Below are 19,500 nucleotides of genomic sequence, written 5' to 3' on the forward strand. Positions count from 1 at the left end.
CTGGGCGGGCTTTCACAGCTGTGGCCAGGAAGGGAACCTGCCTCACACTCAGGACCACCTCCATGCTAGTGGCTTCCACGACTCTTTCTCAGCTCATTTTTGTTGCCTGTGCATCAACTCTGCCTGCCTGTCTGCCAGAGAGGACTGGTTGGGAGGAGTCCACAAACAAATTGGCCAAGACAGAGTTTGTGTTGTCATTTTGAATTCTGCATCCTCTTGCTTCCTGATAATCTCGTTTTTTTGGTTTATGTTTTTTAGTATCTATTGTGAAAACATTCACAGCAAAGCAGACACCAACTTGACAGTTTTTATGTGTACAATTCAGTGGCACTAATGACGTTCTTTTGAGTCATCCTTTCTAAATTAGTCCATCACCAGTAACAGAAATCCAGATTGTACCCCTTTTACATCCATTTTACAAATGATAGCTACTAATAACTTGGCTTCTGGATATTTGCCTAAGGAGCCCTGGCAGTGCATTGGTGAAAGTACTTGCTTGCCAATTGAAAGGTCAGCAGTTCAAACCCACTCGCCACTCCCTGGAAGGCAGATGGGGAAGTCAGTTTCTGTCAAGATGTACAGCTTTGGAAGTCCTGTGGGGACAGTTCTCCCCTGCCCTGTAGGGTCGCTGTGAGTCAGCATCTACTCCATGGCAATGAATTTGACTTGCCTTGGTATGTATTAGGAGCCCTGGTGGTGTAGTGGTTGTGTATTGGACTGTGAACCACATGGTCAGCAGATCGAAACCATCAGCAGCTCCTCGGGAGAAGGAAAACGACTGGACATTCTACTCCCGTAAACAATTACAGTGTGGGACACCCACAGACGGTCACTGTGAGTCAGCCTGGACTCGATGGCAGTGAGTGTGGAGTTTGGTTTTGGGGAGATATTAGCTTATTTCATGTCAGTGAGACCATGCAGACTTGCTCTTTTGTGCCTAATTTTGCTCAGCATGTTTAAGGTTCATTCCTGTTGTGGCGTGCATCAGGATGGTTTATCTAGGTTCTATCGTCCCCTGACTTCTGATTCTGCTGTGACCAAGGGCCATGATTCTGGCCTTTCTCTTATGTTTGAACCTCTTTTTCTTTTGCTTTTGTATGATGCAAGTAAACAGTATCAAGCAAGTACATAGTAAGTACTCAGGACGTTGACTTGTAAACTAACCTCAAAACCATCGGTCCATCTTTTTGTGATAGAGACTCATAGGGTGCTCTCCTTTTGGATGCCGTTTCCCTGAAAACAGCCCTTTCAAGGACCTCTGCTGCCATTGTGCAGAAGCCCTGTGCACATGTATCGACATGCGATTCAAACCCAGTCAGGGTTGTTGGTGGCATGCGGGTAGCGGGTGTAGGCAGAGGAAGGGCACTTTTGACCTTGCCCCCAGTCTCTGCCCACATCATGGTCTGTACCCTGCCTTTTCTCTCTGGGCTCTGGTTCATGGTCACTTGTATGTAATCTGTAGGCAACCACTTTTTACCTGCTAGGTCTTTGCTTCTGAAATAAGCAGCTGTTCCTAAATTGCTTTGGTTTCTAGGTTCAAGTCTGTAAAAACACTACCATCCCCATGCCTGCAAACCTCTTCCCCGATGACAACTCAACTCTGGCGGTGGACATTTACAAAGGGGTAAGCATCTTCGGTCTGATGGTGCTCTTTGCTGGTGAGTCATGTTATCATCTGGGTCTTTTCTGTAGTTTCGCTTCACATTTGAGCATCTCTTGACCTGACTGTTATTTATTCCAAGTGCCAGGCAAGCATTTCAGATGACCTGGTAGGAAATAGAGCATCAGCTGAAAAGATGAATTGTGTACGCCCACCGTTGTCCTATGAGTCGGGGTGCCTCTAAAGAAAGGGTTCCTGATGAAATCGTCCTTACGTGGCCATCCCAGTGCCTTCATGCTGATTACATTGCAAATCTCCAAAAGGAGCGTGTCTGGCATGTAGTAGTTCCCAAAGGAACCCCGGAGACCCCACAGTCTGTACTTGGCTGCTTACAGGAAAGTTGGTGCGTTGAGCCCTCCTTGTGGCCCTGCGAGAAAGACCCCAAGTGTGCTCTGTGAAGATGGCTATTGGCTGCTGCTGAGCAGGTTCCAGCGTTTCGCGCACAACAGAATGAAATGGCGCCTGCCCGCCGCCATCCTCACAGTCCTTTCTGTTTGAGCCCCGGGCTGCAGTGTCCGTCCCCTTGAGGGTCTTCCTCTTTTGCACTGACCGTCTGCTTTACCGAGCGTGGTGCCCCACAGGGACTGTGGCTCCTGATACCATGGCTAAAGTGTATACGATGAAGTCTCACCAGCCTTGGGTCTAAGGAGCATTCTGCCCGTACGTCTTTCAAGAGAGATTTGCAAATTCTTCTGGCAGCCCTTGGTACTTTGAATAGTCTTTGCCAACACCGTAATTCGAATGCAGCATCCATTCTTCGTCAGCCTTCCTTATTCAGTGTCTCACGTTGGCCTGGCACTGAGGCAGGACTGCATCTACCCTGTCACATGGGGTCGCTGGGAGCTGCAGCTTGCCTCTGTGGCGCACGGCGACAAGCATGGCTCAAGTGTTTCTTTTTAACCATATTTGAGATAAGTAGGGGAATGAAGTGATTCATGGAAACATGGATTTAAAATTAAAAGATAATGAAAGATTTTCACTAATTTGTAGGTGGTGTTTTAAGGACTGTGATCTGGGAATTGCTGGCATTCGTTATTCTTGATGTAACATTTAGCACATGGATCGGACATGAAGACACAAGGCACATGGAGAAGAAAAGGGTTAGGCTGGGGAATAAAGAGCAAAATGGAGGTGGAAGCCTCTCTCCTGAGCCGGCTTCCCCGCCAAGACCCAGCACCGCACCCGGTGTGACAGAAAGCCCAAGCCAAACCCACTGCTGCGAGGCCATGCCCACTGGCAGCCACCGCAGAGGAGAGCGTAGAACTGCCCCAGAGGGTTTCCCTGGCTCTTCAGTCTCTACAGAAGCAGACTGCTGCATTGTTCTCTTGTGAGGTGGCTGGCAGGTCAAATTGATGACGTTCGGTTCGCAGCTGAGGGCTTCACTCTGGGTCTCCAGGGCTCCTTGGTTCTTGGTGTAGGAGGGCGGGCCGGGGGAGGAGGGAGCTGCCTCGGGAAATGCCGTTCCGGGCGTTGTGGAAGCAGACTGCCGACACGAGCTTCTTTCTTTCCTGTCCCTCGCAGGGCGTTGTGCTGGGCTGTTACTTTGGGCACGCTGCCCTGTACATCTGGGCCGTGGGCATCCTGGCTGCAGGCCAGAGCTCCACCATGACAGGGACCTATTCTGGCCAGTTTGTCATGGAGGTACGTGCTGTTTTGACTGGTGTGGAATAGAAGGTGAGGTCTTCTCTCTCTAGTGACTGCTTCTTAGTTCCATACTAAATTCTCTCCCCATCGCCCCAGACCCTCGTCTGTTTCATGACCCTCCTCCCGCTCATCCCGCTCCCGGGGTTTCTTGCAGGGATTCCTGAACCTGAAATGGTCCCGTTTTGCCCGAGTGATTCTCACTCGCTCTATTGCCATCATCCCCACCCTGCTGGTCGCCGTCTTCCAAGACGTGGAACACCTAACGGGAATGAACGACTTCCTGAATGTGCTGCAGAGCTTACAGGTGCGAAGGGAGTGGGAGGCTCACGTCCCCTCACACAGGCAGTCTCCGCCTTGGGCTTGGGGTGCCCAGCCTAGTGCTGAGAGGGAAGGTCAAGGCACACTCTGGGTCTTCGCTGTGTAAAATCTCTGACTTCTAAAGGCCTTGAGAAATGGCTTTTGAAAAACTCATTTTATTAGGGGATCATACAACTCTTACCACAATCCATACATACACCAATTGTGTAAAGCACATTTGTTCACTCATTACCCTCATCATTCTCAAAACATTTGCCCCCCACTTAAGCCCCCGGCATCAGGTCCTCAGTTTTCCCCTCCCTCCCTGCTCCCCGCTCCCTCATGAACTCTTGATAATTTATAAATTATTATTTTGTCATATCTTACACTGTCCAATGTCTCCCTTCACTTTTCTATTGTCCGTCCCCCAGGGAGGAGGTTACATGTAGATCCTTGTAATTGGTTCCTCCTTTCCACCCCACCATCCTTCCACCCTCCCAGTATCACCACTCACATCATTGGTCCTGAAGGGATCATCTGCCCTGGATTCCGTGTGTTTCCAGTTCCTAACTGTACCAGTCTACATCCTCTGGTCTAGCCCAGATTTGTAAGGTAGACTCGGGATCTTGATAGTGGGTGGGGAGGAAGCATTTAGGAACTAGAGGAAAGTTGTATTTTTCATCATTGCTACACTGCACCTTGACTGGCTCGTCTCCTCCCCTCGACCCTTCCATAAAGGGATGTCCAGTTGCCTACAGATGGGCTTTGGGTCCCCACTCCGCACTCCCTCTCATTCACTATAATATGATATTTTGTTCTTTGATGCCTGATAACTGATCCTTTTGACACCTCGTGATCGCACAGGCTGGTGTACTTCTTCCATGTGGGCTTTGCCGCTTGTTTACCTTCAAGCCTTTAAGACCCCAGATGCTATATCTTTTGATAGTGAGGCACCAAAATGGTTTGGTTTTTAACACCTATTGAAATTATGTATAATTACCATATATACTCATGTATAAGCCGAGTTTCCCAGCACATTTTTAATGCAGTTTTTGTGGTAAAATTAGGTGCTGATATTCGGGTCGGTTATATTCGAGCACATACGGTAAATACAGAAATCACAATTCATTAATTCTTCTGTGAGCATGTAGGACTTTGTGTTAGATACTCAGAAACCAAACCAAACCCAAAACAACTTTCTGCCATTGGGTCAATTCTGACCCCTGGTGACCCTGTAGGTCAGGGAGTAGAATGGCCTTTGTGGGTTTCTGAGACTAACTTTTTGATGGAGTAGAAAGCCCTGAGGAATGGCTGGGGGTTTTAAACTGTAGACTCGGTGGTTAGCAGTCCTGCGCTAGACACCATGCCACTATGGTCTGAGACATCTCCCCCACACCACACCTAGTCGATTCCAACTCCTGGTGACCAGCGTTGGGTTTCCCAGGAGGTTTAAGTTTCCTCCCTTGGTGAGGCTGGTGGGTTTGAGCGGCTGGCCCTGTGGTGAGCAGCCCCACGCTGACTCAGCGTGCCCCCGGGCGCCTTGTCCAGAAGACAAGGTGGAGAGAAATATTTGTAAAGGCACGCACGATCACCATTGCTCTTAGGTTATTGATGGACTTCAGCATAATGCTGGAGCAGGTCAGGATGGAAGGAGTACTTATTTCTGGGGGGAATGGGGCAGTGGAGGGTCATGGCAGCCTGCGGTGACCCACTCGGACCTTACTTCTCTTTGTTCCAGCTTCCCTTTGCTCTCATCCCCGTCCTCACGTTCACGAGTTTGCGGCCCGTAATGCATGACTTTGCGAACGGACTGTGAGTATACCTTTCTCTCAGTGCCCCAAGGGGGTGCAGGCATGTAGGGGAGAGGCCAGTCCGAGAGTGAGTCAGATGGAGAACTATATGCCTTCAGAGGTGAGGGCCAGAGCTACTTCCTCAATCCTCGTCCTTAGAAAATGGAGACCAGACATTTTGAAACGCCTTGTACTTCTCTGTCTTGTTTACCTCACAAGACAGTGCTTCGAGGGAAAGAATAGTTGTCCTTTTTTGGGGAGAATATGTCTGGCTTTTAGGACTTAGATTTTTCAACTTTAGTGTCTGAAGCTTGAAGCCCTATCATTAGTGTTAACTGCTCGTAATGAGAAAGGCATTGTGAGGGCTGTCCTGGCCACTGCTGTACACGCAGCTCTTCTTCCTCTGACCCAAACCACTGGCTCTGGGGCAGGCCTCAGGTTAAGGGGCACAGCCCTCCACATGGCCTGCCCGGACCGGGACTTCACCTGTCGGCTATAAACTGGAGGGTCCTCAGGACTCCCTCACTCGTGACCTGTGCTTTTACCACTCCCTCGGGCTTGAAACGCTAGAACTACCCACAGAAAATGTTATAAACTCATTGTCATTGAGTTTGTACCAACTCATAGTGACCTATAGGACAGGGTAGAACTGGCCCGTGAGTTTCCGAGATTGTCCATCTTTATGGAAGTAGAGAGCCCTGTGTTTCTCCCGTGGAGTGGCTGGTAGTTTTGAACTCCTGACCTTGTGGTTATTAGCTGACAGTAAACAGTATCAGCATTAATGCCATAGAAAGTGCTATAACTACAGGTGTATTGTAGGAACACTAGTCAGCATTAGCACAAAAAAGAAGAGGTGCACAGAGCAAGGTCAGAGAGCATTCCTGATTCAGAGCTTCTGTGTCCCCAAAAAAGGGACCTGCTGTAACCGCCATTGTGTGTCAGTCTTTCACCAACCAAGGAGACCATGGAGCATCTGTTCCCAGAGTGTTTATTAAAGGGTCTTATTATGTGGCCTGTCCCTCGCCCAGAGCGTGGTCAATATTGCCAGGTGATCATGAGGTTGATATGTGTCCTGACCAGCTCCCACTCAAGAATCATATTAGCATCATCTTTCAGATGATTTTGAGATGTGTTAGGAGTACTGAGGAAACTAGAGGTTTTCTAATAGGCATCAAAGACAAAGACCAAATTTCTTGGGGAATCTTAACCCATAGGCATAAAGTTAATGCCTTCTATGTATGTTTAAAGCACAGATTCCCAAACTTATTTAACCAACCGCTCCCTTTTCAGGGGGGAAAAAAATCACTCTGTGTCTCCCTGGTAATGGAAAACGGTTGTGCTATAGCCCATAACCTGGGATAAAGTGTAGGTATCTGCTTCTGCAGCCCCCTGGATCCTTTCAGCTACAGATCTAAAGTATTTTATTAATGAAAAAAATTTCCTCTTCCTGTCATTATCTAACTGGCTTTTTAACGTAGCCTGGTATATGGAGAACCAGTGTGGGTTCATTTTGAAACGCCTTGTACTTCTCTGTCTCGCTCACCTCACACGACAGTGCTTCATCCTTCATGTGGCCAGGTGGGACTCCCGCTTCTCTAACGGTCCTGATTCCTTTACAGAGGCTGGAGGATTGCAGGCGGCATCTTGGTCCTTATCATCTGTTCCATCAACATGTACTTTGTCATTATTTACGTCGAGGGACTGGGGCACATAGCCTTGTATGTGGTGGCCGCTATGGTCAGTGTGGCCTATCTGAGCTTTGTATTCTACTTGGTAAGTCCCGTGTGGGGAGGGTAAGGTCACAGGATCAGGTGATGGAGGGGGGCTGACAGAAACGAAGGAGCCCAAAACAGCGCCTAAAAGCCTACTGCCCAAGTTACGAAGCAAATGATATGAAGTAGTCAGATCCACTATATGTGAAACAGTATTTCTCTGAGCCAGAACTGTACCTTGGTTTCTAAAGTCTGTTGTGTTTTGTTTTGCCTGTCACTTCCTTTGGTTTCCAGTCTCCATAATCCTTCCCGAGAACTGAAGGCAGGCAGGCAGTATGGAGAAAGGGGAGAGTGCTAAGAGCAGCGGCTTTGTGGCCCAGCTCCCAGGAGGAAAGAGTGGTTTTCTCTCGTTGGTTTCTCCTGCAGCCATGGTGAATGATGACTACAAAAACAGAGCTCAGGGAAAAGGAATGCAAAGCTATTATAAAAGTCACAATGTCACGTCTAATGAATAAAATTATGCAAAGATGGTAACCAGGAGGTGAGATTAGGGATATGTTTCTTCTGTTTTCCAAATTCCCTAGCGCCTTGGCTGTGTTAATGAAACAGCTATGGGAAGAACAATAAACCCACCTCTCTGTACTGCGCAAGTCCCCAAACGCGCAAGGACGGGCCCAAGGAATAGCAGAACCTGCGCCGTCTGCGTTGGAGAGACTGCACCCTCCTCTCTTAAGGCTGCAGCTGGAGCCCTGCTCTCAAAGCTCTGGGATGCTTACCCAGCTCCCGTGCCAGCCAGCCACAAATTAACTACCTCATCGAGCAGATCATGTTAGTGGATCTGCCTTAGATGGATTTTGCCCGTCTTTTCTCCTCAGTAAGCCTCAGGCACGCTCACATGATACTGATCTCCTTGATCTAGAGACTTACTCCAAGGAAAACCATCGAACTGAATATGTCCGTGATAGGAATGCTTTTAAAAATTCACTCCGGAACGCAAAGAAATGCTTTATTCCTGAGAAATGGGCGTGAAGGTGCCAATTTGTCCTCAGACTACCTGTGAGCACTAAGACTTGAGGACCCAGTGAGGGCTGATTCTAGAGTGAGCTTACTGCCATTTGTCCCCCAAATAGTAGGATTCTCACAAGCCAGCTCAAGAGACCATTGCCCTTGTACTTGTTAGCCATCGCCTCCCTGATCGTGAGCACCTCTAGTGAGGAAGGACGAGGCAGGGCTGGCTGAAGGACTCATGACGTCCGGGCACGCCACTCCTGACGAAGGGAACAAACTGCAGACAGCATAGGACCAGTCAGCACTCTCTCTGGTGGTGGATGTGGGATAGAGGACGGAAGTCACTTTGTGCGTAGAGCCAGGGCCGTGATGCTTTGAAATGGGGTTGGGGCTGAGAGAGTGACTTGCACAATCCTTGTGGTAGGAAGTCGGCCAAGCTGGATGTTCAAGTGGGTGGGTTCGCCTCCGAGCAGTGCAGTGGCAACAGTCCGTGTGGGTAAGGGGGTGGGTCATCAAGGGGACTGGATGAATGATGGCTGTGTTTTCTCTTTCAGGGGTGGCAATGTTTGATTGCACTGGGCATGTCCTTCCTGGACTGTGGGCACACGGTAAGCATCTCTAAAAACCTGCTGACCGAAGAAGCGGCCAATGACTATACTAAATGATGAACAGTGCCGGGATCAGTTGTCTGTCCGCCGCAGGTAGCCATCAGGACCAGTGTGTTTCTATGGCTCACTCTGTGAACAAAGCCACAAGTATGTGCTGCTGCAGAGGCCTCTTAGGACTCCGCTGCTTGTTGGGAAAGAAAGACATGGTTGCATACAAGTCTGAAAGATGGAGCTGATTTTTTTTCTCTCTCCTCATCACCTGAGAACTGGATTAGGTAGGATCTTTGGAAAGCTGACATTTGCTGCTAACCTTCCAACACTAAACGCTGAATTAGCTGCTCAAGTGCCAGCTTGTTTTATCCTTTTGAGAGAGACTCTGCTCTGCATGACTCTTCACCAGTCTCCGTGTTAAAAAACAGCCCCTATGGAAAACGCAATACCTTCTCCTAGCGCAGGCTGTAGTATGGGTATTGACGGTGGACTGTGGCCACTGGAGCAGACCTACCCTTCAGCCTATTTTAATTACGGAGCAGGAAACCTTAGCCGAGGTAGTCTATTCCAGATTAAGTAGAAAGTGAAGCAACCTACCTGTATCAGCCTCAGGATTCTTTGAACTTTTTTCCACTTTACATTTCTCAATGGAGGTTGGCAGAGGTGAGAAAGAACAAGGAAGGTAGACAAAGGATATAGATACACAGCCAGCCTAGCTGTAGGATTTCCCTCAGACAGTGAAAGCAGAAGTCCAGGAGTCCAGGTTTTAATAACCTTCATGTTAGCGTAGCACTTTTTCTGATGCTGTTTACTCTCAGGCACATAGAATTGTAAAACCTCCTCCAGAAGGGGGGCGGGTAACAGAAGATGGTAGGATTCACGTACTGATGGGGAGAAAGGCTCAAAAGGAGAAGACGACTCACCTGTTTTGTTTATGAAGACCGCCTCTCCGCAGAACCAGGTTTTCTGAAGCTCCATCCTTTTTGCCCAAGATGACTGACTCACAAGACCATTCCAGGAGCCGGGAGCTTTCTCTCTCAGCGAGTCCATCTCACCTACTTTCTTCAGTTTTTCACTAACAGACCAGATGGTGGTGCTCTAGAGTCAGAGAAAATGTGTGTTTTCAGCAGGAAGCTGCAATTCTCATTTTAGCCACTTCTGAGACTTGTGTGTGTAGATCCTGAGACACTGTGATTATTTCAAGTAAAATCACGTTGGTCTGGTGGGGAAGATAATCCAAGGTCTTGTTAGCCCTTGACTGGTGAGACCCTCGGGATCACATTGAGAAACTTCCCATGTTTGAAACGTCCTTCTGATGTACTTGTTGAACGATGTTCTCTGAGCCCCACCCAAAGCATTACAGTTGATAGTTTGCACACAGAAGGGTCGACTGGAATTTTACCCAAACCATAATAAAAAGTTAAAATAAACAAAAGGTGCAGACTTTATCTTCATTAGGTACCAAGGGCAAATAACTTATCTCCGTGGTCATGCTTTTATCTTAGCCTCCCAAGGAATGATAGCACAAGTTTACCAGCAATGGCAGCCCCTCTGTTCCTCCTTCTATCTCCCCCTGGTACCTCCTCCCCCAACTTCATCTCAGGGAACTCTCTGAAGATTGCAAGATCTGACATCTGGAGTTCTCATCTGTCATTGAAGACCGAATGGATAACTTTTTGTAAAGATGATAGGGTAACATTTACATTTGCTCTGAGCCTGGGTGGATCTAGTCAGGCTCAGAGTCACACACATTTCTGAGCCCAAGTACAAGATGCCCAAGTACAAGTTTTAAAAGTTATATTGAAGTCTTGTGTGGATGGAAAAGTTTTCCCAAATTAAGTGATACTTCATTAGTATACCATGTGTGTATTTTCATAATGCTATGTGTGTGTTATTTTTAAAGTGTTTACAAAAAGACACTCCCATACAGGAATCCCTCAATATGATTTAAGGCATCTATGAAAAGCCAGCCGTCAACATTAGACTTAGTGGAGAAAACCTGAGAACTTTCTTCTTGAATTGAACAAGATAAGGGTGCCCGCTCTTACCCACTTCTATTCAGTATTATACTGGTAGTCTCAGCCAGGCCATAAGACAAGAAAAAGAAATAAAAAATTTTCAGATAAGAAGTAAAATTTGCCTTTTCTATTTCTATATGACCCTTTGTATAGAAAAAAAAACAACCAAGTCCACTAGGAAATTTCTGGAGCTTGATAGAGAAATTTAGCAAAGTTGTTCAGAATCAGGTGGACAAACAAAAGCCAGTTGGGTTTGTAGCCATCAGTAGTGAGAAATATGAAAGAGATTTCACTGACAATAGCATCAGAACAAAATGCCCAAGAATAAATCTCAGCGATGACACAGGACAGGAAGGACTGAAACAATGAGGACTACAAACTGCTTAAAGAGATGAAGTAAGAATTAAACAAAGGGAAAGATACTTCATGATCTTAGATCGGAAGACTTCATATTGTTAAGATTATATTGTACTACCCAAAGAGATCTGTAGATTCAACACAATCCCAATCAAATTTCTCACAGCCTTTACAGAGATAGAAAAACCAAATCTCAACTTTATGTGGAAAGGCAAGAGAGGCCCCAGAGCTAACCCAGTGTTGCATGAGAACAAAGAAGACTCACCTCCTGATTTTAATGCCTTTCACAGCCACAGTCATCCGAGCAGCCTGGTGCTGCTCTAACAGTCCACACTCCGACCAGTGAGAGAGAAGTAAGCCCAGAAGAAAACCCACACATGGACGGTGCTAAGTCCATTCAGTGGGGAAGAAGAGTGTTCAGTAAGTGGTGTTGGGTGACTTTGACTTTCACGTGCAGAGAAGTGAAACAGGAGCCATGCCTCACATGCCAAAAGAAATTCAAAATGGATTAAGGGCCGAAATATGCGGGCTAAAACTAACATTCTTAGAAGAAAATGCAGGGACAATACTCTCAGGCCCAGCTTTTAGCAGTGGATTGTTAACACAAAGAAGGCATCAGCAGCAAAAGACAAAATAAATCAATGGGAAAACCTGTCCGGAAGATGTTACCAAATGTGAAAAGACAAGCTAGCAACTGGGCAGATCTTCAGATATGTATCTGACAAACATTGACTAATCGCAGTGTATATGGGATTCTGACAACATAGAGACATCGTAATCATAAAATGGATTTGAATAGACTTGAATCAGAGAGCTGCAAATTAAGCCCACAAAAAAGACCATTTCTCCCTGGGACCGCGTTCTGGGGGCTCTGGAGGTTAGGCATTTGGTGGCTAGTTGCAAGGCTGAGAGTTTAAACCCACCAGCTTCTCTGTAAGAGGAAGAAGAGATTGTTCTTTTAAAGATTTACAGTCTCAAACCTTAAATGGGTCACTGTGAGGATGGACTTGCTAGCAGGGAGTTTGGTTTTTAGGCTGGCCAAGATCAAAACAAAATAACATTGATAAAGATACGGGGAAATTGGAACCCTTACTTGTTGCTGGTGAGATGCAAAATCCAGCCATTGTGGGAAACTAGCATCCGATCCAGCAAGCCCACGCCCGGGCATATCCACAAAAGACTTGAAAGCACACGCTTGGACACCAACGCGCATTGCAGCACTGTTCACAATGGCCCAGTGTGGAACCAGCCTCAATTCTACCCAAAGGTGGAAGCCAGTAGGTGGGTGGAAAAGAAAATCTGGTACATACATACACACAGTGGACCCTGGCAGTTTGGGAAATGAACACTTGACACATGCTAGAGTAGAAAGGGATCTTGAAGGGATGATGTTGAGTGAAATAGACCAGCTACAAAATAACTCATTACATGAGCTCATTTATATAAAAGGAAAAAAATGGATAGGAACCACAGCCTATTGGTGGTCACCACGGGTAAGAAGGGGGAAGGAGGGAGGTTAGCAGAAAATTCACATTAAGGATATGGTTACACAGCTAATTATTGTAACTGCTATTAGTAAGCTCTACATCCCTAAACGTTGAATTGACAAAGGCTGTATGATCTATTTATAGCAATGTCCCCCCCCCCCAATAAAAAGTAGCTATAGGGGTTACTTATGTTCCTTGGTTTAGAGGTTTAAGGTCATGGCCTCATGGGACATCCTATTTAATTAGCCCAATAGTACGTTTCATTGTTTTGTGCTACCTCCTGGTTCGTTTTGTTGTGCCTGGTGTCCTGCAAGCTTGCAGGTGGGCCCCCTTCACCTGGAACAAGAGAGGATGAAGGAGAGGCAGGCACTAGAGGAGGAGATGAAGTGTAGCTGGTTGCCTTGGATCAACTGCTTCCTTCATCCTGAGACCAAGGACTGGATGTTGCCCAGCTGCCAAGACTGAGCGTCCGGCCAGTGATGGCAGGGAGATCTTGATCAAGAAGTCGGGTGGGGTGGGGGATGCTGGTGAAAACGGGGGGGAATATAGAACAGAACTTCAAAGTCTCATTGCCTAGATCCTGCCATGGAGGGTGGGTGGGGTGACCCCCACTAATGATTGCCCTGAGATAATCTTTAAACTTTAAACCAAAAATATCCTCTGAATTAATCATAAAACCAACCAGTTGTTTAGCTTAACTAGTTAAAAGGAACAGTCTTGAGAATGATTCATTTTTCAGAATTACCCATGTGGAAATCAAACCGACTAGAGGGACGTGAAAGGTGAGCTAGCCACGGCAGGCTGCAGAGAGTGCATGCTAACGGGGCAGAGCAAATCAGAAAAGGAGGCCGAGAGGGGTCTCAACTGGGAGAACGCCATCAGTAACACCAAACACACAGGTGGAAACCCCTGCGTTGGGTGCATGTTTTGCGGTGTTGTCAACAGCAACCCAACATTCCCATACCTTACTCCATACGATCCTCACACAGTGAAAGTGACCTTTAACTGGTATTCTGGGTGCAATCAATACCAAGCACTGAAGTCATCCAGTTGTACGGGATATTGAAGGACGTAAGTTGTCCTTTGTGTAAGTTGGCCCTTGTTCTTCAATGTGATAGGAAGTCACTGTGGGGGTACGCTGGGGGTGGGGTGGGGGGACGCACAGGGAGAGAGAACCTGCTAGTGGTGATTCCAAGGGAGCTTTTTTAGTGACCATGAAAAGTCGGTTTGTAATTAAAAAAGGTTCTTTTTCCAATTTGGTTTCCTGGATATTTTTCTCCAACTTTGATGATACAGTGGGGCCTCCATCACTTGGATGCAGACACATTGAGACCGTAGCTCCCCCTGGAATGACACAGTAAAGCACAGTGCTGGTAATCCCTCGGTAGTAAGGATAGAGACGCTGAGACATTTCTGTCTCCCTACTGCCCGTGAGCCTGTCCTGCCACAGCGGTCCGGGAGGTCAGGTAGTAGAACTGACCCACGCTGCGTCCAAGGCTGTACGTCTTTACGGAACAAACTGGCCTCTCTCCCGAGGAGTGGCTGGTAAGTTCAAACCACCAAACTCAAGTTGGCATCTGGCTGCCTAACCCTTGTGCCACCAGGGCTCAGCTAGCTCAGAACATTACCTAGACACAGTCTTAAATGTTACATCACCATGTTGCAACTTAAGGAAGAAAAACACCGACTTTCCTATAACCTGAACGTTTTCTCCATATAGTCTTGTTTCACAACAGAAATAACTCTTAATACACTGCCATTTTAAAAAAAAGTCAGAGTATTTAAAAAGAGACCAAACTGGGTTAGCCAGAACAAGAATGCGCATTTTGGCAGACCTGGGAGGGTTGGAGGTGGTGACATTGTGAGAAGGCCCTCAAGCGTGGCAGGCTAGTCTCAGCTGGGACTTGTCCCTCTCCTGGGCTCCGGGAGAGGTGTCCGGACTGTAAGGAAGGCTTGGAAGGCATCTGATGGGGAGAAGTTTGTTCTCCGAACTGCCCTTCCTCAAGTAACTCTCCTTTATTGAGGTTAATCTCATAACTGAAATAGGATGCAGGCCAATTTGAAGGCCCTGAGTTGAGACTTTCCTTGTAGTTCTGCCTCTGGGATGCCTTCTGCTCCTTTGTTGGGTAGGACCAATGATTATAAATGTGCCAACTTTTTACACTTCAGCTTACAAATGTGAAACCGACTAGCGCTTATTACTGTGTGCAGAAAGCTTGTTATCTCAGGCAATCCTTCCGGGAGAGTTAGGTCTCTAGATGGGGCAGCTGAAGACCAGGAGGGAAGAGAAGTTGCCCAAGTTCACGTCACTAGTAAGTGGATAGTTGGCATTTGAACTTTAGCTTAAGTCCAGAACCCACATTCCCAACCCCAGACCACTCTATTGCAGCACATTAGGGGCAGCTGGGGTCAGGCGCCAGTTTATGAGCAGGAAGTACTTCAGGCAGAAGTAACCCATGAGAGCATTTTCTTGACATAGTCTGGCTAGGGCCAGAATAGGTGTTGCACGTTAGCTCAGATGTCAACTGGTGGACTAATTTTGCTTGGCCCGCACTTGAAAAAAAAATGCTTTTGATAGGAGTCTAGGAAGGACAGGGCTCTCTCTGGCCTTAGCCAGTAATAGCTAAGAATAAGTAGTGATTTGCATTATTTACCTACCTGCCATTGAAAGTACTCTAGTTTTCTAATCCCAGATCCTTTTGCCCTGGGATCTCGCAATGTCTCAGAGCAGCACAACTGCCCCCAATGAAGGAGTTGTGTCTAAGACATTTTAAGTGCTCCTGGGGGGCGAGGGGGGGGGACGCTGGGAGGAGTGTGACCTTTGCTTAGTACATAATGAGCGAGTCCATCTACTTAGCCCCCTTGGGACAAAGGTGCAGTGAGTGAGCAATGATTGCTATTGCTTACTAAAGACGAAGGGGTAAGGCCCCCGAGACAGACTGAAGCTGGAAGACAAGCTGAAGTCCGAAGAGGTGCTGCCGCCGCGCCCTAAGGCCCGTGCAGGGCAGTATCTTCCTAGTCTGCTCCTTGAGAAGTAGTTGAGTTTCTTGCACTTTATCTTGGGCTGTACCCTTCCATAATCACCACGATTACGTGAGGTCCGTGTGCTGCAGATGCGCAGTTAGTGGGGTTCAAGTGAGATCTCGAGTTAGGGTGCTTGACATCTTCAATACACCATCTCTGGTTCTCATGTTACAAATAAAGCAGAAGGGGGCGCCCAACGACATGATTTGTTTCAAGGTCATGGGAAGTGGGGCTTGAACTCAGATTCTCTGGGGCTTCTGTACTGGGACTCGTTCCTTCCTGCAGAGTGTAGTCTGCATTCTTCGTGACCGGACAGGTTGCCTGAGCTGTGGAGCAATAGCATCGCTAACATCTGAAGTAGGAGCAGCAGGGTTAAAGCGAGGCTCAGTGACTGCCAGGCGCTGTGTTGGGGGTGGGGGAGGGGTGAGGAGAGTAGTGGAAACCCACAGGTCCCAACACAAACCAGGGCTGGGTTTTGGGACTTGTTAGCAAGTTCTGTTGGGACATAATCCACACATATGATTGGGAATGTTTATTGAAAGCAGCCCAGGTAATTCTGATTCAGACTGACAAATATTGGGCATTCATAGCGCATCTCCCCGTCTTGAAACCAACCCCAAACCCAGCTCACTGCCATCGAGTCCTTTCCAACTCACAGTGACCCTATGGGACAGGGTAGATCTGCTCTATGGGTTTGAGAGTTACTCGATGGGAATGGACAGCCTCACCTTTTCCCTGAAGAGCGGCTGGTGGTTGCAAACTGCCCACCTTGGGATTAGCAGCCCAACGCATCGTCGCTCTGCCACCAGAGCCCCTCTCGACCAACCAGTTGCCTTCCATTGGATTCCAACTCGTGGGATCCCATGAAACAGAACTGCTCCATAGGACTGGTATCGTAGAAGCCAATCACCAAGGCTTTGGATCTGCAGCACCTTGAGGTGGAAGCCAGTAACCAAGCACGTTAACTGCATCACCCAGGAGAATGCCAATGTACACAGCACTCAGATCAAAAAGCATGTCATGCCTGCTTGCTCTTACGATCACCAGAGTGTCTCAGAATACTGAAAATGCTAATTTTGCTGAGGGCATCTGACCCTACATCAATCCATAAGTATTTCAGCTTCTATCTGTTATTTTGGACATCAGAAACCATTCGTGGGTCTGCAAATCATTTCTTTTTGGAAATAAAAATCAAATAGCAGCTCTGGAAGAGTTGAATTGATAAGAGGCTGGTGATAGGTATTTAAATGGCAATTTAAATACTTGAACACTTGGAAATTGGTCTAACTTTCCATATTTCTGCCCATAGTTCCACCTGGGATTGACAGCTCAGCCTGAACTCTACCTCCTGAATACCGTGGATACCGACTCACTTGTGTCTAGATGACGGATAGCCCGAGAGACTGTGCACCCGTTCTTTAAGCCCCTTTGTGCCAAATATCCTGTTATATATCTTTGTTAGGTCAGAGGTGAGTTTTGTTCAAGTGTTTTGAACAAAAGGTGAAGATTTCCTGTTGGAAAGTGATTCAAAGCGGCTAAGTGTGAGTCAGAGAACCATCTCCCTGCCTTACAAAACAGCTACGCAGCACAGCCGCCGGAGTGAAAAGATTAACCCGTGGTGGCCACACATCCCTATGGATTGTGTCTTGACTGCTGGGATTAAGAATACACCTAGATATCTAGGTCTTAATATATTTATGTAAACCTGAACACACATACCAGTTTGGGTGGAGTTTTTGAGGCTATATAAAATCGATAAATCTTTTGTACTTCTGAAAAAAAAAATAGTTTGGCTTGGGTCACCAGAATGACAAGGACAAAGACAGGCTCTTTTTCTAGGTGGGCTGCCCAAACTGCCTGCCTTGCAATGTGATGCTTTACTTTGCTAGGCAAGGTTACCTCGATTTTCATCACCCAGATGCCATCGTTGGTATCTGAATACGAGCACGTTTTTCTAAAGAAAACAGTTCTCTTGGTTAAGCAATCAAATCAAATGTAACCCTGATTACCAACCAGGGCTAAATAAAAGAGATGCTATCTATGTTATTCTCTTGGAGCTTTTTTTGAAATCTTTCGTGGGCATTGAGCAGAGCTAGCATGATGGTATTGGCCAAAGTGGCTGGTTTAATTAATATCTAGTAAGACCTTTAACCTAAAGGCCTTATTTTAACCATTCATGTTACAACTCAGTGCATTTTAATATTTGAATTTTAGCCCTGAAAGAGAAGAACACATCTAAAGTTTACCTTTGAAAACACCAAGGTAAAAAGACAAGGAAGAAGAGTGTTTTCTTGCTAACACTTGGCCAGCCCTGCTGCCATGTCTTTTGCACCCATTTCCCCCATCAACGCTCCAAACTCTACTTCTAGGTCCAAAGTTTATTTTCAGGGGTGGCTAATATTTCTGTTGTGCAATCTCCCAAGGGGATGCGAAGCATTTCACTTTAAGCTAGCCTGACCAAGTTAGAACTGGACTGGGTGTTGGAAGACTACAAGTCACAAACCCACAACTGCTTGCCTACATGTAGGTTTTATATATTCTTTCTGAAACTTTCTCTCTAAACAGATTATTTTCCTTTAAAGTTTTTACATAAAAAAAATTCAGTATTCAAAAATGAAAAGTTTTCTCATAATGATCCAATTGAAAAATCAGAAGCTTTGGCAATACTCGGCCCATATTCCTGTGTGGCAGTGCCCGGGCCTAAAGCAAAAAGGCAGCCACCAGTGCCTTCTGCAGGGTGGCACACAGGTCCATCCCTTCACGCTCCAAAGACGGGGTCTGCGAACCTGCAGCCTTTGTGCAGATGGCTCCTCTTTCAGCCTCAACACCGAGCATCTGAACTCCTCACGATTTTAGAACAGCCCTTTGCAGGGTGCATTGTAAGGTGCTTGGGATTTTTGGTGTGTTTTTAATTTAGACATTGCCTGTTTTCATTTGTAATGAGAATGGCTCGGCCCTCTAAGGGCAGCCACTTTTCTAAAGTGATACTTGAAAACACCCTCCTCTTTACCCGAGGGGCCTGTGAAGCCCCTGCCCACAGCCCTTCACTCAGGCCTGACTCCTGCCAAGCGAGCTCTGGTCGAGGCTGAGCGAGCATCTGTGGTGTGGTCGTCCTTCCCTCAGCAGAGAGACTTGAGAATGGGTGTCAGTGCTTTGGTTTCTTTTTACTCAGAAGCCTAACTCTAGAGGAACCAATTTGTTGCCCACCTGCCCCATGGGCAATTTCATGTCTTGATCATGTCAAGAATGGTTTGTAAAAGAAAGAAAATGTAAAAAATGTCCTTTTGGGCTACTTATCAATAAAAGTGAAGCGATTGGTTTAACCAAGGTTAAGCCCTCGGGTGATTTCTTCTCCATTCTAGGAACAGACCTCTCAAGTTACACGACTCCTGCAGCCATCGATTTTGATAATACACCTGGAATCACACCCAAACTAGTACAGGAGAGTGATAGGCTCAAGCGTGAGACGGGAAAATTTTTGGCTCAGAGTACGTAATCATTTTCTAATTTATGGTTGATAAACTTGGATTTCCATATCAGGCATTAAGCATATAGTCAATCTTGAGCTCACCATAAGATACTTATACTCAATTCTTGAGGCTTAGCATTAGGGCAGTGGTTCTCCACCTTCCTCATGCCGCGACCCTTTCATACAGTTCCTCATGTGGTGGTGACCCCCAACCATGAAATTATTTTCATTGCTACTTCATCACTGTCATTTTGCTACTGTTATGAATCAGGCAACCCCTGTGAAAGGGTCATGTGACCCCTAAGGGGTTGCGACCCACGGGTTGAGAACCACTGCGTTAGGGAGTCCCTCTGTAATGGAACGCTGACAGCGTCAACCTAGAAGAGCAGAAAAGCAATGGGATCACTGGGCGTTGAGCAGCACCCTGCGTTAACC

At 46.8% G+C, this 19,500-nt stretch overlaps 1 protein-coding gene across 4 annotated transcripts in view; it reads left to right on the forward strand.

Annotated features, from left to right (window-relative positions):
• The window catches only part of SLC11A2 (solute carrier family 11 member 2), a 45,219-nt gene extending 26,313 nt beyond the window's left edge, over positions 1-18,906 (forward strand). For 3 of the 4 annotated variants that reach the window (XM_075551679.1, XM_075551682.1, XM_075551681.1), the window contains 7 exons: positions 1,535-1,624; positions 3,182-3,301; positions 3,459-3,608; positions 5,340-5,413; positions 7,011-7,164; positions 8,666-8,719; positions 16,906-18,906. In XM_075551679.1, the coding sequence (XP_075407794.1) occupies positions 1,535-1,624; positions 3,182-3,301; positions 3,459-3,608; positions 5,340-5,413; positions 7,011-7,164; positions 8,666-8,719; positions 16,906-16,983 (720 nt within the window). In that variant the 3' untranslated portion in view covers positions 16,984-18,906. Of the gene's footprint in view, positions 1-1,534; positions 1,625-3,181; positions 3,302-3,458; positions 3,609-5,339; positions 5,414-7,010; positions 7,165-8,665; positions 10,146-16,905 lie in introns of those variants that run through there. The other variant, XM_075551680.1, reaches the window with a different exon arrangement.
• The last annotated feature ends 594 nt before the right edge of the window (positions 18,907-19,500 follow it).

This window comes from Tenrec ecaudatus, chromosome 6 (genome assembly GCF_050624435.1).
Source record: "Tenrec ecaudatus isolate mTenEca1 chromosome 6, mTenEca1.hap1, whole genome shotgun sequence".
In the NCBI taxonomy this organism is placed as follows: Eukaryota; Metazoa; Chordata; class Mammalia; order Afrosoricida; family Tenrecidae; genus Tenrec; species Tenrec ecaudatus.